The following is a 21176-nucleotide window of genomic DNA, read 5'->3' as shown; positions in this document are numbered from 1 at the left end:
TTTTACTTTAAATATTGCATGATTTGTCAGGAATGTGGTGCCTTGAGGCAAGGATAAAACTAACACAAAATACATATTTTCTTTTTGTTAAGCTTTAAAAAGGCTCTTATAGCACTGAACTCTTATTTACACAGATCCAACAGCTTTCCAAAAAAGAAATTGAGGACTTGCTTCGAAGAGGTGCATATGGGGCCATTATGGATGAAGAGGATGAGGGCTCTAAATTCTGTGAAGAAGATATAGATCAAATTTTGCAACGTCGCACAAAAACTATCACAATCGAATCAGAAGGGCGGGGCTCCACATTTGCTAAGGTAATTAAGAACTCTTTTCTGTGCAGATACAAAGTATTTTTTTTTATTTTTTTTTACAGAACCCGGAAAAATTTGTAAACATTCAGAACGGTCTGGAACCTTAACTTAACTCTATATTGGTATAGCATCCACACTGAATAAATGGCAGAATATTCATTTATCTTCCCATACCATAAATTTAATGAATGTGTAGGTAATACTTTTCTGTTGCATCATTTACAGGCTAGTTTTGTTGCATCTGGAAATAGGACAGATATTTCATTAGATGATCCCAACTTCTGGCAGAAATGGGCGAAAAAAGCAGAAATAGACATAGATGCCATCAGTGGTAGAGTAAGTACAAATCTACATCTTTACTTGGTTTTGCACTAAATATACAGTCTATATCTTTACTTGTTTTTGCACTAAATGTACAGTCTACATCTTTACTTGTTTTTGCACTAAATATATTCTTGCCTTTAATTGTCATAGTCAGCTTTTTAAATAAGCTGTGAAGTTTATCATTGTAGCAGCTTTGATGATAAAATTCTCACTATAAAAAACTAAATTAACTCCTTTGAATGGGAATATCCTAATTAAAATAGTTTATTATTTAGTAGATGTAGCTCTGTGCTTAACTGTGCTGTATTTGGAACTTTTATTCTTTTTATCTTGTATACAATTGGTCCTTTGCAGCATCTCAAACTGGATAGTGTCCAAGGGAGGACATAGCTTAAACAGATTACAAGCCTGATATAATACAGATGTACTTGTTTTCTTATAATCATAAGGCAACAAAAGTGTATTATATATAAAGTATCTGCCTTAGTTTTCTGAAGCAGATTTTCTCGACCTCTTTCATGAGTTAAATGTACTTTTTGTAACTTGAGAAAAAATGTTTAAGCTTCCTGAAGTGTAATAGTATCTCCTTCCTTCACATTCCCTTGCCAGTTCATATTATTGGTGGTGGGAAGTGACAGGAATCTTCTCTCTTGCCTAACAGCCGTACTCATGTAATCAAGGAACAGGTGTGTCATATCCTATGCTGTATTTGCAGAATTTCTTGCAAGATGTCAGATAGAGAATTTAATATATATATATAATATGTATTTCTAATGCCTCAACTGCTTGCTATATTTTTCAGAATAGCCTGGTTATCGACACTCCCAGAATTAGAAAGCAAACAAGGCCTTTCAGTGCCACAAAGGATGAACTAGCTGAGCTATCTGATATTGAAAGCGAAGGGGATGATAAACCAAAACTTCGGAGGCCTTGTGACCGCTCCAATGGATATGGGCGAACAGAATGTTTTAGAGTAGAGAAAAACCTGCTAGTTTATGGGTAAAAGTGTTTTCAGTTACTGTGGGGTGATGTTAGAAAAATGAAGCCTTCCCTCTAGCCCTCCAGATGTTGTCTGACCATGCTTGCTGGGGTGGGGGGCAAGGGGGTGAAGTCTAACAATATCTGGAGGCTCTTAAGTTTTCCATCCCTGTAATAAGAGTTAATGCATTAACAAAACTGGTCAAACTATTTATTGGCCATTTAACTCTTTGCAATAAAACCAGTATGCCAGTAGTTTTAAATATTATGCCACTTTGGTTAAAATGTTGATCAGTGTTAAACTTTAACTAGGTGGGGTCGTTGGAGAGAGATTTTGTCACATGGCCGCTTCAAGAGACAACTGAATGAACAAGATGTGGAGATAATTTGCCGAGCCCTCCTAGCTTATTGCCTTGTTCATTACAGAGGAGATGAAAAGATTAAAAGTTTTATATGGGACCTTATTACACCCACTGAGGATGGGCAAACTCGAGAGTTACAAAATCATCTAGGTAAGGATCTAAGTGTGCATCTAGTAGCTAAAATTGAGTTAAGCTTATGATGAACTTAAAGACACTCACATGGAACCAAAGGTACTCCAAAAGGCACGAAAGCTAAATTATTATTTATTTATTTATTTATTTATTTATATAGCACCATCAATGTACATGGTGCTGTACAGAGTAAAACAGTAAATAGCAAGACCCTGCCGCATAGGCTTACATTCTACTAAAATCATAGTAAAGCAATAAGGAGGGGGAGAGAATGCAAACAGGCACTGGGTAGGGTAAACAGGCACAGGGTAGGGTAAAACTAACAGTATAAAGTCCAAGCAACATCAAGTTTTAAAAGCTTTAGGAAAAAGAAAAGTTTTTAGCTGAGCTTTAAAAGCTGCGATTGAGCTTGTAGATCTCAAATGTTATAAATACATTTCATAAAATGCAGTTGAGTAAAGATCTCAAGATGTGTACTTCAGTCTTTTCATTCCCTATTTTGTGACTTAAGGTGAACATGTTTTTTATGTCTTGGGGAAGACAACCGGAGGAGTGGTTTTGAGTGAGCTAATGACAGGGAAGGAAAGGGTTAAACAGTCCCCTCCACTCACTCTTGAAGCCATTGCTCTTTTACCTCGGGGTAGAGGTAATTCTGTCCTCTGCAGTGGTTTAGTATTGCTATTTAAATTCTTTGTTCGTGGGAGTGGAATAGTTGGAATGGTAAGGAGAAACAGTCTTTCCTTCTGAGCACTACACTTAACAAGGATTTATCTAAAATTGAGTCTAGTAACTTGTGCGTATAAATTCATAATTTTAAATATTCTAACAAGTAAGTGCTATTCTACCATACAGTCGTTGCATTATATTCTTACGTTGTATAGGTTTGTCAGCTCCTGTCCCGCGGGGTCGAAAAGGAAAGAAAGTTAAGACTCAGGCTAGCACTTTTGATATACATAAAGCAGAATGGCTTCGAAAGTATAATCCAGAGCATTTGTTGCAAGATGATGGCTATAAAAAACACATAAAACACCACTGCAACAAGTAAGTAGCAGTATAAATAACTTCAGCTTTTATAAGCTTATGAAAATGTGTTGTGTGTATGTGTTTATGGTGTGGTTTCAACATATGCCTCCTTGAATTATAAATAAATAAAAGCTAGTAGGCTTCATCAGTTTTGACCCACCTAAGATTTAATGACGTACAAATCTAGCATAATTGTAGTAGCTGTGTTGTAAATTAGCCCCTATATTTGTAAGTGGGTATACTGTTTGTACATCCACCAGGAGTGAAACGGGGGAAGGAAGCGCAAAGGGTACCTTTTGGTAGAAAACCCCTACATTCTGCAGGGGAGGGGCAGAATGACACCCTCACCTTCCTGTATCCAAATGTCCAAACTGTTGAAGAATGACATGTATGCGCACTGCCCACATACTGCCAGTAAATGTTTATTTTTAAAATTATTTTTATTACTTTTCTGTTCCGCCATTTTTTTTTTTGTCTTGCAAAGAACCCAAGGCAGTGTTCATGGTCCTCCTCCTCTCCATTTTATCCACACAATAATCCTTTGAGGTAGGTTAGGCTGAGAGTCAGTTACTGGGCGAAAGTCACCCGTGAGCTTCATGACTGAGTGGGACTAAACCTGGATCTTCTGAATCCCCGTCGAACACTCTTAACTATTATACCATGTTTGAGTGCCCTTGTTTACTTAGCCTTAGTTTTGCTGCATAGACACAAACAATATTAGGACAGGATCGAAAGAACTGCTTACTTGATTCCTGGTGCCAAGAGGGGCTTTGGGTTTTTCTAACAGCAGTTCCCTCTCTTCTCCTTATCCCCTTCCATGTCATATGGCAAGCACTGAAGATATGTTTTCCAAAAATTTGGCCTTGTGAACAGTTTGTTTTTTAATCCCCCTGAGTAGATGCAAGCCCTTGGGTGTGCCTAAAAGTATCTCACTTTTATTTAATTTTTCTTTATATATTTACCTGGAAGATTTGCCCCCCACCTTTCCATTTTATAATGAACAGCTAATGTGATCTAGTGCATTAAGCTAACAAATAAGATACTTCTTTAAAAAAAATTAAAGTTTTGATTGTTTAAGGAACATTAGAAAACACTAGAAAAATAGAAAAAATAAATAAAACAAATTCCGGAGGAAGAAAAAAAATCACATAAGGCAAGCTTACAAACAAACAAACAAACCTTAAAAGGGGGTGGAAAACAAGCAAAGAGTGAACAAGTGATATTTCCTGGGTCAGGGACTTACACTCTTATCCCATGGTGGGACACAAAGAAGGGTCTCCCTCTCTGAATCTATGAATTCCAGCCATAAGCTCTAAGCTCAGGCAAGATTCAAAGGTTATGTCATCAGCATGCGTGCTGCTGAAAATAACTCTTACATGACTAATGCTCTACATGCCTGTGAAAACATCTGGAATAGTTTCCCACATGCAGATGCTGGATTGGTAAGTAGTAAATACCCATGCTAGTAATGCAGCTTCGCTTAAGCCATTCCAGATCCTCACAGAACTATGTGAAGCACTGGCCATGTGTAAGCGTTTCTCAACAGCAACCACACCACCAGGTTAACATCTGAATATGGCCAAAGTTAAGTTGTATTAAAATCGGTACTGCTTGTGTACATGTAACTTTGTACAAGATAGCATGAACGGGAATTTACTTTAGATTTTGTCATAAATGTGTTGATAAATTGTGGTGGAATAACACTGAGCATATTGTATGTATTTTAAAATAGTATCTAGATGAACTAAAATACAGTCTGAATTAAAACCTTGGCTAAAGAATTAATCTTCTGTATTTCATGTTTAGGGTCTTACTTCGAGTTAGAATGCTGTATTATTTGAAACAAGAAGTCATTGGTAATGAGTGCCAAAAGGTTTTTGAGGGAGTTGATGCCAGGTAAACCATACTGAGGTTCTTGCCTCTTTTCCTCCTCTTAATTAATAAATAAAGTTAAACTTTTCTGTCCTTAAATTTAGCTCATTAGGTTTTGTGATGTTTTAAAACCCGTAATCCAAGAGCAATTTCCTATTCAGTGAGACTGCTCCCCCCACCCCTCTCTCTGTAAGAATGAATGAAGATAAATAAATAAGACAAAATGTATCTCATAATGGGTAGGCTTAACATCTACTTTCTGGCATTCCAAACATTTCAGTGAAATTGATATTTGGATTCCTGAGCCAGACCATTCTGAGGTGCCAGCAGAATGGTGGGATACAGAAGCAGATAAATCTCTACTAATAGGAGTTTTTAAACATGGTAAGTAATCATGATAAACTTCTCTTTTGTCGGGGTGGCTTTTCATGTACGGACTGGTTGATTTTTGAGGTAATATTTATAGTGTCTTTGTTTTTGCTTTCCAGGTTATGAAAAGTACAATACAATTCGAGCAGATGCAGCTCTCTGCTTCTTGGAAAGGGTGGGGAAACCTGATGACAAGGCAGTTGCTGCTGAACAGAGAGCAAATGATTATATTGATGGGTATGTTGTTGCTTTTTAATCACTGTTTAAAGTGAGTGGCCTTCCATCTGTGAGCATGCAAACAAGAGAAGGGGTGAGAACCAGTGAAAGTTAAACCCCTCCAATCAGAGTAGATTGATTTAAATCAAGGTGAATTAACAAAAAAGACTGGGAGAGGGGAGGAAAACAAAAGGGGAGTAAAGCAGATTTAAATAATTGATTTGTAGCAATTGTTTTCTCCCACAAATGAAGTGATTTTATAGTTCTCCAGTAGGTAAACAGTTGTATGGAAAAAAATACACATACTTTACTGGCCTGTGCTGAATGTGTTTTTTTCAGGGATGTAGAAGACCCAGAATATAAACCAGCCCCAGCAATGTTTAAAGATGACATGGAGGTAAAACATTTTCACTTTGTAATTAATTTGTTTATTTACAATTACTGAATTGATGAGGCTATCATGGTTAACTTTGATTCTAAACTCAAATTCAAAGTGCTGATTTTAACCTATAAAGCTCTAAATGGCTCGGATACATGGCCCAATACCTTAAGGACTGCCTCTCCTGTATGAACCTACCGGGTCCCTTACATCAGCTTCAGAGGCCTTTCACATTGTGCCCCCTTGTAAGAGAAACTCAGGGTAGGGGTGTCAATTCAGGAATGGGCCTTTTCTGTGACAGCCTTATGTTTATGGAACACTCGTGCCAAGGAAACTCATCTCGTGCCAACACTGCCATCTTTTCGGCACCAGGCAAAGACGTGCTTATTTTCCAGGAGTTTAGACATGAGTTATGGCCCAATTGTGGTGGGCTGCTATTGTAATGTTCATTGCAGGCTGTGAGCGAAGGAATTTTTTGTGTTATTTGTGGATAAACACACTTGTCATATTTTTTTCCACTTGTCATATTGTATTGTTTTTAGATTATTATTTTATTATTATTTGTATTATTGGGCTGATTATGGTTTACATTGATTTTGGTCCGTTCCACCCCACCCACCCACCCCATTGCATTAATCATGCAGTTTTGCATTGTGTGTGTAATTTGCTTCAAGACTGTTTTTTGTGGTAGGGCACGAGCAGCAGCAACAACAATAATTATTAAAAATAAACATTTACTTTGGCTTGCACGTAATTTTTAGAATTGGTTTCTTAGCAACCCTTTTTCTGATTTAACAATGTAGCTTTTTATTTTCTGTCGGGAGACTGTGAGCCTCTTAAATTAAAAAAAGGAATTGAGAGTAATCCATATTTTAGGATTAATATTTTTAGACTGTTCAGTAAGCTGCAATATGTGTGGCTTATGCTGTGTCTGAATTGTGCCTCTGTTCATTCTGGTTATTATTTTGTTTTGTTTCTTAGGATGATGTGTCATCACCAGGGGAACTCATAATAGCAGATGGAGGTAAAACCACACGATTTTAACATTACTCTGAGTATTATTCTTCTGGAATAAAGTAAGCATGCATTATTTATGGGACAGAATACGACAAATCGATATTCTTGTTTTTCCTTAACTTTTTTTAATTATAGATGGTCAAGTGATTGAAGGGGACAAACTTTATTGGCCAACTCAGTCTGCCTTAACAACACGTTTGCGTCGCCTAATAACAGCGTATCAACGTACTAGTAAGAACAGGCAAATCCAACAGATCCAGCCTACGTTTCCAGTCCAGACCTGTGTGATGCAGACAACATATGAAGAAACTGCTTTAAATCCAAAGATGGCTGCCAAAATTGAAAGACAACAAAGGTCTGTGTAGGCTATAAATACCAACTTAAAGATTTACAGATCACAAAAAGCCTTTTGTCTTCTGTCCTAGCCGTTGATAGTTTAGTGCTATTTTGGGAAAGTCACTCAGTTGTGATACTTTTCTTCTCTATTTTCAATCTAGATGGACAAGAAGAGAAGAAGCCGATTTCTACCGAGTGGTTTCCACATTTGGTGTGGTGTTTGATCCTGATAGAGCCCAATTTGACTGGACAAAGTTTAGAGCAATGGCTAGACTACATAAGAAAACAGATGAGAGTTTAGAGAAGTACTTGTATGCATTTATGGCCATGTGCAGGAGGGTCTGTCGTCTGCCTTCTAAAGATGGTGAGTTATTAGTGAAAACAAAACAGATTTAGGGGCAATAAAGGCTTAAAAACATATATGATTACAAAATGCCAAATGAAATAGTCCTTTGCATGAGAGAGGAGACACAATATGCACACAAGTGTCCCCAGCATAGGATGCTTGTATATCAGGCCAATTAGTCATTTTGACAGAGATAAATGTATCAGATTACATTATCTTTAAGATGTTTGCTACTATATATTAGTACTCAAATAGCAATGTCTTCACATAGCAATGGCTACTTCCCAGAATTTTTTTTAATAATGAAGAATGAGGGAAAACGTTAAAGCAAGCAACACATTTTCACGCATTGGATTTTTCCTCAGTGTCAAATTTAGCTTATAAATTAATGTGCTGAGATTTGCTGATCCTTGTGTATATTTCCTGTGCAGAACTTGTGGATCCAAATATTTTCATTCAGCCAATTACAGAAGAGCGTGCATCTCGAACCTTATATCGCATTGAACTTCTCAGGAAGGTACGAGAACAAGCTGTCCGTCACCCACTGATGTTTGAGCGTTTAAAACTTTGTCAGCCAAATCCAGACTTGCCTGTCTGGTGGGAATGTGGGACTCATGACTGGGATTTGCTGATTGGAGCTGCAAAACATGGGGTGAGCAGGACAGACTACCACATTCTTCGTGATCCTGAACTTTCATTTATGTCAGCCCAGAGGAACTACAGTCATAATAAAGTAACATTTTCGAGGACTCCTACCCCACTTTTGCATCAGTATCAGATGGCATTGTCTGCATCTCCTCTTGCGCCTCAGGCAAGGCTGCTAGATGTAAAAGGGAGCATGCTTGAGGATACAAAAGCTAAGAATGAAAACCATAAAGAAGAATGCCATTCTTCAGGAGAGGAGTCCATGTCTACTGAGGATTTGCGAACGGGAGTAAAGACTGAACCCTTGAGCCCAAAGAATGGTACACCATCTCATGCTACAGACCACAAACCTGTTTCGAAGGCAGATAATGACAGGCGTATGGTTGCAGCAAGGACAGAGCCCCTAACTCCAAATGCTGCCTCCAAAAAACAGAGACCTAACAAGAGAGGTTCAGAATCCAGCTCTGATTCAGACTCCGACTCAGATAGATCATCCTGTTCTTCCAGATCATCTTCGTCTTCATCTTCATCTTCTTCCTCTTGCTCACGTTCCAGATCAGGATCCAGCTCTTCATCCTCTTCATCTTGTTCTTCAGCATCATCGTCATCATCCTCTTCATCATCATCATCATCTTCATCCTCCTCTTCATCAGAAGAAAGTGACAGTGATGAAGAGGAGGCGCAGAAGAGACGTAAGTACTTTTTCATCGTTTTCTCCAGAGGTGGACAATGTGTGACCCTGCAGATGATGTTGAACTGCAACTCCCACCAGCCCCAACTAGCATAGCCAATGGTGAAGGGTGTTGGGAGTTGCGTTCTGACAACATCTGGAAGGCTACAAGTTGCCCATCCCTGATTTTAACATTGAAAAGGGTCATTAGATTTTAAACTTGTGCCAGCTGAAGGTTTACTTAAGCCACTTTTACATATATGAAAAGGAATCGTTTGAGTCGTAGGAAATGGTGGGCTATGCAAATGATGTATAATGCTGCATTAATAGGGGCTGGAAAAATGTTGATCATTCTCTGAGAACTGAAAAGTAGAAGTGTGGCTCAGTAAGTTTTATAAGCTTCTGATGATGGCTGTAGTAGAACACATACAGCTTTTTGCCCCAAGTTTAACTTTTTCTTGTGGATGCAACTATAACAACATTGTTACCTATGTACTCATATTTTGATGACCTTTGTTTTTGACTGTGTACAGAATTCTTTTTAGAAGAGAAAATGTTAGCAAAAAAACCATTGGCGTATAAGAGCTCAGTAACATAGTGGGTTATCCTTTGTGAAGAGGGTTGATTGACTAGGCCCTGCTCTCTAGGGATATTCAAGGATTTTGTTCGGCCCATATTTGGAAGTGAATTGACTAATGAATTTTGCATATTTTCCCATGACATTTATAAAAAATGTGTATTTTACCAAAAATTGCACATATAAAGTATACAAATTTTAATGTGGATTTTTAAAAAATAAAAACACAGAAAACCTCACACATACCAAAAATAGTCTGACCTGCCCATCCCTAATAAAAACCTTGTCCCCCCAAAAAAGTAAATATTTTGACACCTGTTGACTTTTCAGCTCTTCACACTAATTGAGCTTGTCCATACATTTTGTAAACATGCTCAAGATTCTGAACCATCTTTTGATACTGCACTGTTTTCTAAACAAATATATTTCTGTCTTTTTTGTTTAAAATATTTTAGATTTTTGTCTTGTGTATAGTATTCAAGGGTCCTGATTAAGATCTCTATTTTCCCTACTTTTTGCCATCCAGTGGTCTAGTAGATACTTTGTTTGCATCCTCTGCACCACTCCTCCAAAAAACTAAACTTCCTAAACATAGAAGATTTTGTATGTTATACCACTATGATGCGGAAATAAAGTATACAGTATGGCAAATTTTAAGTTCTAATTATATAAAATTCTTTCCTTCAGCAGAAGGAACTCCTCATTTGAAATCATATGATGAAGAGAGTGTAGCTTCCCTAAGCACTGTGCAGGATGAAACCCAGGATAGTTTCCAAATGAACAATGGAACACCAAATTCTAATTGTATCTTACAAGGTGGATATATGTTGGCTGCTTCCTACTGGCCCAAGGTAAGTTAGTAATGCCCTATGCATACAGCTCTAGATCAGTTTCCTTGCAAAATTATTGAATTTGTTATTTTCTTCGTACTTCTAAATCAGCATACTATTTAAGTTTGGGCTTCAGCTTTTACTGTCACAGCTGGGAAGACAGGGTAGTCACTTCATGTTGCAATTGCTGAAGTCCATTTTCCTGGTGACAGCTACAGAAAGTAGTTTTCATTCAGCTTCAAGGATGCCCACTGTGTTCTTCCTACTGGGACTATTGCATTTTTTCTTCAATATGCAAAGTTAGTAGTACTATGCATTGCTGCCATTTGGACAGGTCACCTCTTCTATATATTTTCTAATTTATTTATGGTTTTCATGTTAGATATGTGATGGGAATAAGAGTTCCCTCAGTCACATGCTGGTGACAGCCTGCTCTTTCTCCAAACAAGCAGTCATGTCACAGATCCAGTTGACTGCCACAAAATGTACAGTTTCACTGTCAGTTGGAAGAAAAGCCATCTTGAGTTCATTCTAGCAGCTGCAGCACCCAGCTCAATCTTAGCAATGAAGGAAGGATGGAAGTAGACCCAAGAATATTTTTATTATAACATCAGCACTGAACAATATGGACAGAACATTCAGAGATGATGGGCCTGTTCAGATCTTATTTTTTCCAAGCATTGTGCCCAATGTTACCATGGCCCGGAAGTAAAGAAACCCTTTGCTATGGCTGGTAGTGGACATGGGTTAGGCCTTTTTCCATAGCACATCCATCTGAAACACTTCCCATAATATCAGTTTAAGCGGTTAAGGAATTTGTAACAAAAAAAATGACTCATGCATCAAAACCCTACGTATTATATTATCCCTCTTCTGTACAAGGCAGGAGGAACTAAATTACTGAGCTCAAGGTCACAGGGAATTATTTGTCACGTGACACACCTTAACCCTCATCAGCCTGTTGTCCTTCTTGTTTATTGGTTACTCTTATTTTTGCAAGTAGTTTTAGTGTTGATACAGGAAAGCGAGAGATTTCTAAATGATTTTCTGTTTATTCTAGGATCGGGTTATGATTAACCGTCTGGATAGTATTTGTCAAACAATCTTGAAAGGTAAATGGCCTTCGGCAAGGAGAAGTTATGACAACAATACTGTGGCTTCCTTCTATACCACCAAGCTTCTAGACAGCCCAGGTGCTGCTGCAGAATACAGTGAACCTAGCGTACCAACTCCCCCAAGTGCAGATGTTAAAGAAGAAAATGATGAGTCACCACAGATGTCAAAGGTGAAGAAGCATGTACGGGAAAAGGAGTTTACAGTGAAAATCAATGACGTATGTTTATTTTTATTGCCCTAGGACCTGATTGCGATTGCGGTGTGCAGCATGCTTTACCTACAAGTGGCTGCCTGCTCTCAATCTTTCTTCCTTCAAACTCATATTTGTGGGTATTTTTGGAGCAGTTTCTTGGGGCATTTTCCCCCCTATTATAAACGCTCGTTCTCAGGATCCACCAATAAAATAGTATTTTTCCTTGGTCTTTTGAAGCCTTCCTGGTGAGATGCTTTCTCAAATGACTTTTTTATGCTGTTGCTAGTATTGTAGTGACTTTCCAGAGTGTGGCTTTTCTGAGTTAACCCCAACTATCCGAAAACAGGAACTTTCAAACGGCTACCATTTTAAATTCCTCTGGAGAACAATCAGAATAATTATCCCTCCCTGTTTCCAGAATTAATTAGGCTTATACATTGAACCTAGATGGTAACACATACTAATGAATAGAAGCTCTTTCCTAATAATTGAACTTGGTATCTTGCTATCTGCATATTTATAATTTAAATACATACATATTTATAAAGGTATTAAAATGCATTTGTTCCTGAAATTATTCTCATGTGGGCGGGGGTGGTAAGGGGCTATTTGTTCCTGAAATAAATTGCATATGAAAATAATAAACTAGGAAGTTAATATTTTCTTCCCAAAGAAATCTGCTAACCCTTATGTTTGTTTAACAGGAAGGTGGTTTGAAATTAATTTTTCAGAAGCAGGGACTTCCTCAGAAAAGGCCATTTGAAAGTGAAGATGGAACATTAGGACAGCAGCAGTACCTTGCCAGGCTACACGAACTTCAGAATGCTTCAGAGACATGCCTTGCCAATTTTCCAAAGACTTTGCCAGAGTCAGGTAAGCATTTTAGGCTTTTGAAAGTGACCCTTTAGTGCTAAAAGACTTCATTATTTATAATTTTGGGATTCCCATTCCAATTTGAGCTTTTCTTTGGCTTTGGCATTAGATGCTAGCCTGAAGCTAGCCGTATGTCTGGGGATTTGTTACTCACCTCAAAGTGAGTTGTAATTCTGGAGACAAGAGAATGTAGAAACTTTGGGTTGCGTAAATTATGCCAAATAATTTTAATTCTGTTAAAATCTCTGTCTTAAAGTTTAATTTATTATGCTATGGGGTTGCTTTTTCCTTCAATTGAACATATTAATTAGGAGCAAAGCCTCACTTGTTAATTTTATTTGAACTGTCCATTTGATTAGGAATGTCCAGCCAGTTGACAGCTAGTGCAAATGGCATAATAGTTGATGACCAGCCTGTATTGAAAAAGAGGAGAGGAAGGAGGAAGAATGTAGAAGGAGTTGATATCCTGTTTATGAATAGAAACAAAGCACCTAACCATGTAAGTAAATATAAATTTATATTTATTTATTTACAATATTTGAATACTGCTGCACATCTAATAGATTTCAAAGCAGTGAACATAAGTAATACAGTTGTAAAAAGATTAAGCAGTCATATTAAGTTATTAAAAACGAAATGCCAGTAAAAACCATGGCTGGTCATTTAAGGAATGCTTCCTGGAACAGAACTGTTTTCAGGAGATGCCGGAAACAACACTGTTCAGGTGCCTGCCTGACCTCCAGAGGCAGGGAGTTCCAAAGAAAGGGGGCCACCACACTGAAAGCTTTTCTCTGGGTGGACTCCAGTCGGGCCATGGGTCCATGTGGAACCACCAGGAGCATGCACTTTGATGACCTCAGTGACCGGGCAGGTTGGTTAAAGGAGAAAGCGCTCTCTCAGGTAAATTGATATTTGAATTAAATTGTTTTTAGTTTTGTGGGCTTTAATGTTTTAAGATTGACCAAGAAGTCATCTGCCTACTTGCCTAGCTGCCTATCTTCAGAAGTTTCTTGCTCAGTACTTACTAGCACACGTTTTGGCATTGATCCCCATCCCACCCTCAACTAGTCTATTTAATCAGGTTCATTAAATTTTGCAAGAGAGATCTTTATTTTAGAAGGGTTGAAATCTGAATAGGTAGTTACGGTGTCTGCTTTATCTTAAACTTTTTATCTCTAGGTATTCCTCATAACATTATATTTCCTCAGGTTTGCCATGGCATGAATGCACCTCAGGTTGCTCCAGGACTAAACCCAGCACTTCCGTATGTACAGTCCCAAGGCCTGTGTGATGCAGAAAGCCCAGTTCCCGTTATTAACTTGAAAGATGGAACAAGACTTGCAGGTGATGATGCCCCCAAAAGAAAAGATTTGGAGAAGTGGCTTAATGAACATCCTGGATACGTTGAAGATTTGGGAGCTTTTATTCCCGTGAGTATTTTGTTGAGTATAATGAAGTAGTGACGTTCATTTTATCTCTGCTGTGATATTTGAATATAGTAACTAAATTCTGTTTGATTCTCATCTTTCAATATGCAAGTGTTATTGCAAATAAACACACACGGATATTGGGTAATTATTTTAGAATGGTGTGAGGCTATTTAAAATAGTTCGGGATTTTTCATATAAAATAATATATAACGCAGCATATTTACTCAAAGTAAATCCCACGTAATTTAGTGGGATTTAGTTCTAGGCTTAAGTGTGCATAGGACTGTAGCCAGAGGCATATATGCATCATTTGTAGGTAGCTTTAACAGCATTTAAGGGCTACTCTCTCTCTCTCTTCTTTTTTTTTTAAAAAAATTCTGCTATAACAGAAAATGCAGCTTCATGAAGGGAGGCCCAAACAAAAGAGACATCGTTGCCGCAATCCTAATAAGTTGGACATTAATAGCCTTACTGGGGAGGAACGTGTGCAACTGATCAACAGAAGAAACGCTAGAAAGGTAATTGTTTTCCTTTTGTTGTTCTGGAAGTTCCATATTGGTATCTTACTTTACCACCATAAGTACTTCACCACAAATTAAAACCAGGTGACAGCTTATTTGTGAAGCTGTGAAGGTAAACTGAATGTATGAAATTAGTTGATAAATGTTTGTTTAATCCTTACATTTTAGGTAGGAGGTGCTTTTGCTCCCCCACTGAAAGATCTGTGCAGATTCCTGAAAGAGAATTCTGAATATGGAGTCGCTCCTGAATGGGGAGAAGTTGTAAAACAATCTGTGAGTACTTGTAAGGTGGCCAGAGGGTGTGTGTCATAATTACTAGAAACTGCACTTTCCCTTGAAGGAAGACTAGCTTTAAAACATTGAGACCCCTGTTTAAGGCAGTTTAGAAATAATTTAGAAAATCTGTGACTCTTGGAACTACATTTGCTTATTTGCATAATAATGGTAAGGACCAATTTTGTTTTCTGTAAAGCATCATACAAGTTGAAAGCCTTACAACAATAACAACAGTAATAATAATAACATAGCTAATGCTATCTTTTAAGAATCAGTTGCTTGTCCCTAAACAGTTCAAAAGCCACAAAAAGGAGCCTTTGCCAATAACTTGACTTGAATTATAAGATTTGACATTCATTTGCTTCAGGCATTTAAAACTTTCACGTACATTATCTCAGTAATCCTTAGTGTAAAACAAGCCTGTATTCGCTTCATGTTCTTTCTTTTTTTGTTTTGTTTGTTTAATATAAGGGGTTGAGGCTTGAGAGAACAGGGACTCTTTTAGGACACATATTGAGTTTCCAACTTATGTGAGGTTTGAACGAGGGATTTCCCAGCTCCCAGTTCATGATTTATTTATTTATTTATTATTTATTTAGAATATTTATATACCGCTCCCCATTGAAAAATATTGATCCCATTGATCTTTACCATTATGCTGTACTAACTCTATCGTATTATCAGGAAATTTGCTATGTTGGAAGTTGATTTAAATACATATTTGCTCATCTTATTTAGAGCATATCTTAAGATGCATAAGTAGATAGCTGCATTAAATGATGTCATTATTAATTAGGATTTGTTTCTTATTTTTTCCCTCCCAGGGATTTCTTCCTGAAAGCATGTTTGACCGTATTCTCACAGGCCCGGTTGTACGTGAAGAAGTAAGCAGGAGAGGGAGAAGGCCTAAAAGCGAGATTGCCAAGGCAGCCGCCGCCGCTGCAACAGCAGCAAACATGCCAATCAACCCTTTGCTAGCCAATGGGCTAATCCCTGGAGTGGATTTGTCTACCCTCCAGGCCTTACAGCAAAACCTGCAAAATTTTCAGTCACTACAAGTGACAGCAGGTTTAATGGGAATGCCTGCTGGCCTGAACACTGCTGGAGAGGCAAAAAACATGGCTGCTGTATTTCCCATGCTGCTTTCAGGAATGGCTGGCTTACCAAATTTGCTAGGAATGGGAGGACTCCTAACAAAGTCTACAGAATCGGTTTCTGAGGAGAAAAAGGGGAATGACTCCAGAGAGCCTGATGGAAAGAAAGAGAGGACAGAGAGCCAAAATGCACATAACGGTGGAGAAAACTCTGTGTCGGGTTCTCCTTCCACAGCATCATCATCTGCTGCTGCAGCAGCTGCCAGCCCCTTAGCTCTTAACCCCTTACTGTTGTCCAATATACTTTATCCAGGGATGCTTCTCACTCCAGGCCTTAATCTCCATATCCCAGCTTTGCCCCAATCTAATATTTTTGATGTACAGAACAATGAAAACAATGGCACAGGCTTAGCTAACCCTACAGAAGAAAAGGAGGAAAAATCTAGGGTTCAAGATCAAGAAGACAAAAGGGGAACAGAGCCTAGCTCTCGCAATGAAAATAGCACAGATGAGGGTTCAGAGAAAGCAGATGCTTCCTCCGGATCAGACAGCACGTCGTCCTCGTCTGAGGATTCAGATTCCAGTGATGAAGACTGACCCCAGGCTCTGCACTTAAATTATAAACTGATTTTGAATTTATTCTTTAATTATTTTGTTGTAAATAACCCAGTGTTGAGTGAGTGCATCAATAATTTACTGACCGAACATTTCAGTATTTGTTTAGAAGTGCAAACTGCTTTCAAAGACATTTTGCATGTAATATTTCTTGAAGTTCATAAGTTTCGGAGCTTGTATGTACTATCAAATACACAATTGTGTAAAAAGAATTACAGCAAAAGGCATTATAATTTTTGTTTTGGGGGGTTAATTTTTTTAAGTAGCTTAGTAAGAGCTGTATATTTAATATATTTGCAGTGAACACAATTCTTTATGTGCATTATTGATTTAATCTGAATATAGTTTTACAGCCTCCTTGACACTTATAATTTACAGATCAAAACTCAGCAATAATTTGGGCAGCTAATGAATGTCATGAAAGCTGTAGAATCTACATCACCATCCATTGCTTTAATTACATGAAAATGCTCTAGTGTTGTGATGCACTGCTGATGTTTCCAATTCAGGTACAACTGTGTTTAAAAGAAAAGTTTCCCATTCAGCCAATTAAATTGGCTACTTGTTACCTCAGCTGAGTTAGTTTAGGAAGTTTACATTGATTTCTCTACTTGTTTTCATATTCTGCTTTGCTTTTTAAAGGCATCCTGTGTATGTTGATTTGGTAAGGGAAATTACCGTTATAGTTGCACTCTTCTAATAGTAAAGGGAAATTTTGCCGTAAAATATCCCTTTCCTATCTTTCTTCGACACCATGGATACCTGCTTAATTTCAAAATCTTGCTCCTTCCATGGCCTTCATGTTGTTGAGGAGCTGTATCCACAAGTTGAAATAACTCAAAAGTGCCACTTTCAACACTGCATACTTCATGTATAAGGATTAGATCCTTGTGAGAATGGCTTGTTTGCTTTGTTTGTCAAACAGATTCCTATTTTGTGTTTGTTTGTCATGTAGCCTCCTGTAGTTACCAGTTAATAATGGTAAGGGGAAATGTAGACATGTTAAAACTCTCATATTTCTCTACAGGTTTGAATCTGACTATATAGAAAAATGTTACCCAAAATCAAGATTTAGGGTATCATCAGTTAATTATAATAATGCTGAGTTGCCCAATAACTTAAAGCACTTTCAACAATGATGTAAGAAATGTGTTCCATGAAACCATGATACAGTGCTTTAAAAGCATCTGTTTGAATACAAATCCTTAGAACCTTACTACATAAAATCAATCTTAACATGTGTGATATAATTCCTTGTTCTGCTGAAGCTGCTATTACTCTGACATGGTAGAATCACAGATTCACACCACATGGTTGAACTGACTGAGATTAGGTGTGAGCGTGTGTTAATCTCACTTATGGTCCAAGGATAGGCAAATGTTGATGGAGTGGATAAAAGTACTGGCGATAGTCAATGACAAACCTTTTCAAAAGGGAATAATTTAATAAAATCTGTATTTTGATATGGTTCCGTTGCTTGCTTGTACAGTAAACAAGACTGTGTTGTTTTTTACCAAGATCTTTACCAATAAAAATAAAGTTTGTACATGCAAAATAATTAACCCCCTTTACTAGAAAGCAGTATTACATGTAATTACACAGTTATAAAAGTATCATTTGGATTGTGCTGGTTATTGTATTCCCCACCCCCAAGAATAGTATGACTTGTTCGGCCCTTCATGCAGTGTCCTAGCAATAGTCAAACCATGCCACAAGAAGAGGGGTAGCAATTCTTCATCATGAAAGGATGTATTACATATTTAATATTTTGCCCTTTGTAATATAGCACTTTTGTTTATCTTGTATGTATCCATGATATAGCCAAAGTTTTCCAAACACAGTTGTTGACTTAGTCAATGGAGTATTTCAACAATACATCACTTTGCACCATCCCCCTACACACCTCCCCCAAAATAAATCCTAAGCATAATTTTTAATAAATTTATGAAATAAAGTATTTTCCTAATTATGGTCAAGTGAATTTGCTTACCATTTAGTGATCTTCTTTCTCTGTAATAAGGCAATTTTACAGTTTCAGTGTATGGCTGATACAGATTTGAATATGAAGTAAAGGTTTGGTTTTTTAAAAATCAGTATCAGTTGAAAGATGAGAAATGTGTAGTTCTGTCAGCTTAACAATATGCAAGTGTGGCTGCATTAAGTCAAAGGTTGTAAGGAACCTTCATTAGAATTACATTAATACTGAAATTTCAATACAAAAGATAACCAAGATGGTGAAGAAGTGTATGTTGGTAGTGACTAAAAGAATGGTAGCTGTTATTGCCTTGTATTTCTATCCCTTGTTTCAGGCTTCATAATCCGTCTTAGTCCTGTTTTTCTTTTGGACTATTTGCAATATTTGCCAGTTGTGTTCTGTGTAGTCTGAATTTGCTTTCTTGTAGTTGAACAAGCGTCTTAAGTCATTTGTAATTTATTGAATTACTTTCTATGATGTTCTATAGAGCAAATGGAAGTTTAATTATTTTTTATTAAACATATTCTTTGACAACCCATGACGTTGGCCTCAGTACATTAAAAATGACTTTTAGTTGTCACATAATGCAGTTAAATGAGACTCAAGTAATTAATCATTACAGTAATTGTAAAGGAATTAACTTTCTGAAGCTATTCACTAAGGAATTTGTGGTTAATAATTTTCTGTAAATTTTATTTATTTATTTATTTATTTATTACATTTCTATACCGCCCAATAGCCGGAGCTGTCTGGGCGGTTCACAAAAAATGCATATGAGAGGCTCAATGTGCAGGTTCTATGAGCTGTCCAAACATCTTGCCTGGCAGAGGTTTACCTATTCATAATGAGTTAGGTTTGTATAAAAGAGTAAATCCAGAAACTCCTTGAAAGCTACAGATTAGTGACGCTGTGAATGCTGAATGCTTGGAAAGGTTTCCCTACATCCTGCACTGATTTGGGCAATAGTAGGGAACATACTACTTCCCAAAGGTTCATTCAATCATACTTTCTCACTAGAGTTTCCGAGAAGCATTGTAGGATTCATACAATATTGAACTTTACCTTGGCATTTGCATATTAACAGAAAATGTGTAAGCAAACTAATTGCATAAAAAAAAGATTTTAAATACAAACTCCTTTCTCTCATTGGATTTGTATAACTAAATTGAATAGAATTGCTTCAAGCATGTTTTGGGTTTATGTGTGTGAGCTTACTATGTGTAATGTCTATTCTGCATTCATTTGATTGATTAACTTGTTTCAGAAGCAGCTTCTGATGCAAGTAAGAAGATCTGAACTTAATCAAAGGAAGATGAATGGTGGATTTTGCCAGGTACACCTCAGTCTTTGCCAGTATATAAGCAATTATTAACTACATTATATTGGGGGTGGGAAGAGAGCTTCGGCTATTGGGCGGTATAAAAATGTAATAAATAAATATAGCTTGGGATAACTTTAAAAGGGGGTAGACAAATTCATGTAGGATAAGCCTATCAATGGCTACTAGTCCTAACGACTATATGCTGCCTCCAATATCTGAGGTATACCGGTAGCTGTTGCACTTATGTTCTTCTTGTGGGTTTTCCATGGGTGTTTGGTCAGCCACTGTGTGAACAGAATGCTGGACTAGATGGACCATTGGTCGCATCCAGCATGGTACTTATGTCCTAAGCAGTTACTACATACTGCTTAAGCTGTAGATTTAAACTGACTGTATTTTTACTATTTTTGATAGTGAATAGATTTTGAGTATTTTTTACCATTTTCTAACTAATGCAGACCCCATGGAATTTATTTTTAAAAGGGGCGGGAAGTGGAGATGCTTGTTTAGAGCTGGTCTAGAGGTATATTCAAACTCCCACCATCCTGGATGCAGTGGAAGAGTTGGTTTTAGGTAGGGGGTGCAATTCAAAGTCATGATGGCTATACTTCTTAGCACATGTTCTAAACAGTATCTGAATGAACCCAGATTTATTTAAAAAGAATTGACAGGCTTCTTAAACATCCTTTGTGTCTCAATTATGAACATACAAATGCTGTGTACTATTAAACTGGCTTTGGCAATGCATGTTTTTCTTGGTTGTGAGCAGGGGCAAGTGTGCTACAGTTTAGAAAACGAGAATGTAACATGCTGTGAAAGACTTTAAACAGCATCTTAAATGGTCACTCTAATTTGTCAGGTTCTAATTGTATGTATAAAGTTCTTGGCTTAAGTTAACTGGGACCTATTTCTCTGAAATAAGAGTAAGCCTATATACACCAGTTGCTAGGGAACATGGGTAGGAAGGTACTGTTGCTCCGTGTCCTGCTTATGGGTCCCTGGTCGGCAGCTGCTTGGCCAATGTATGGACAGAGTGTTGGACTAGATGGGCCCTTGCTCTGATCCAGCATAGTTATGCTATTAGGTGTGTGTACATTGCCTACACACACCAGAAACAGAACATTGCCTTCTGTTTCTGGACAGATACAGAAACACTGTACAAGCATTTATTTATTTATTTATTACATTTTTATACCGCCCAATAGCCGAAGCTCTCTGGGCGGTTTACAAAAATTAAAACCACAATAAAACAACAGGTTAAAAGCACAATCATGGTTACATTTTGTAGAAACTCTTGGGTATTACTTAAACGGTATTTACGATGTTCCGTGGCGAAGACTTCAAAGCAACCGGAGGAAAAAGTAAGCATGGGCAG

The 21176-nt window shown here is 37.5% G+C and overlaps 1 protein-coding gene across 9 annotated transcripts in view; it reads left to right on the top strand.

Moving 5' to 3' along the window:
- CHD9 (chromodomain helicase DNA binding protein 9) overlaps positions 1-19014 on the top strand; it is a 71240-nt gene extending 52226 nt beyond the window's left edge. For 4 of the 9 annotated variants that reach the window (XM_063141279.1, XM_063141270.1, XM_063141275.1 and 1 more), the window contains 21 exons: positions 135-314; positions 537-647; positions 1438-1634; positions 1926-2125; positions 2989-3148; positions 4937-5026; positions 5283-5386; positions 5491-5608; positions 5927-5984; positions 6948-6990; positions 7119-7338; positions 7481-7683; positions 8097-9002; positions 10245-10408; positions 11448-11720; positions 12401-12569; positions 12929-13068; positions 13778-13999; positions 14389-14517; positions 14689-14793; positions 15621-19014. In XM_063141279.1, coding sequence (XP_062997349.1) covers positions 135-314; positions 537-647; positions 1438-1634; positions 1926-2125; positions 2989-3148; positions 4937-5026; positions 5283-5386; positions 5491-5608; positions 5927-5984; positions 6948-6990; positions 7119-7338; positions 7481-7683; positions 8097-9002; positions 10245-10408; positions 11448-11720; positions 12401-12569; positions 12929-13068; positions 13778-13999; positions 14389-14517; positions 14689-14793; positions 15621-16487 — 4659 coding nt within the window. In that variant the 3' untranslated portion in view covers positions 16488-19014. The remainder of the gene's footprint in view (positions 1-134; positions 315-536; positions 648-1437; positions 1635-1925; positions 2126-2988; positions 3149-4936; positions 5027-5282; positions 5387-5490; positions 5609-5926; positions 5985-6947; positions 6991-7118; positions 7339-7480; positions 7684-8096; positions 9003-10244; positions 10409-11447; positions 11721-12400; positions 12570-12928; positions 13069-13777; positions 14000-14388; positions 14518-14688; positions 14794-15620) is intronic. The other 5 variants (XM_063141272.1, XM_063141276.1, XM_063141273.1 and 2 more) reach the window with 4 other exon arrangements.
- Positions 19015-21176: the final 2162 nt, after the last annotated feature.

This window comes from Elgaria multicarinata, chromosome 14, assembly GCF_023053635.1.
Source record: "Elgaria multicarinata webbii isolate HBS135686 ecotype San Diego chromosome 14, rElgMul1.1.pri, whole genome shotgun sequence".
NCBI classification, from domain to species: Eukaryota; Metazoa; Chordata; class Lepidosauria; order Squamata; family Anguidae; genus Elgaria; species Elgaria multicarinata.
The sequence above is the reverse complement of the archived record's forward strand: the minus strand, read 5'-3'. Positions and strand labels throughout refer to the sequence as shown.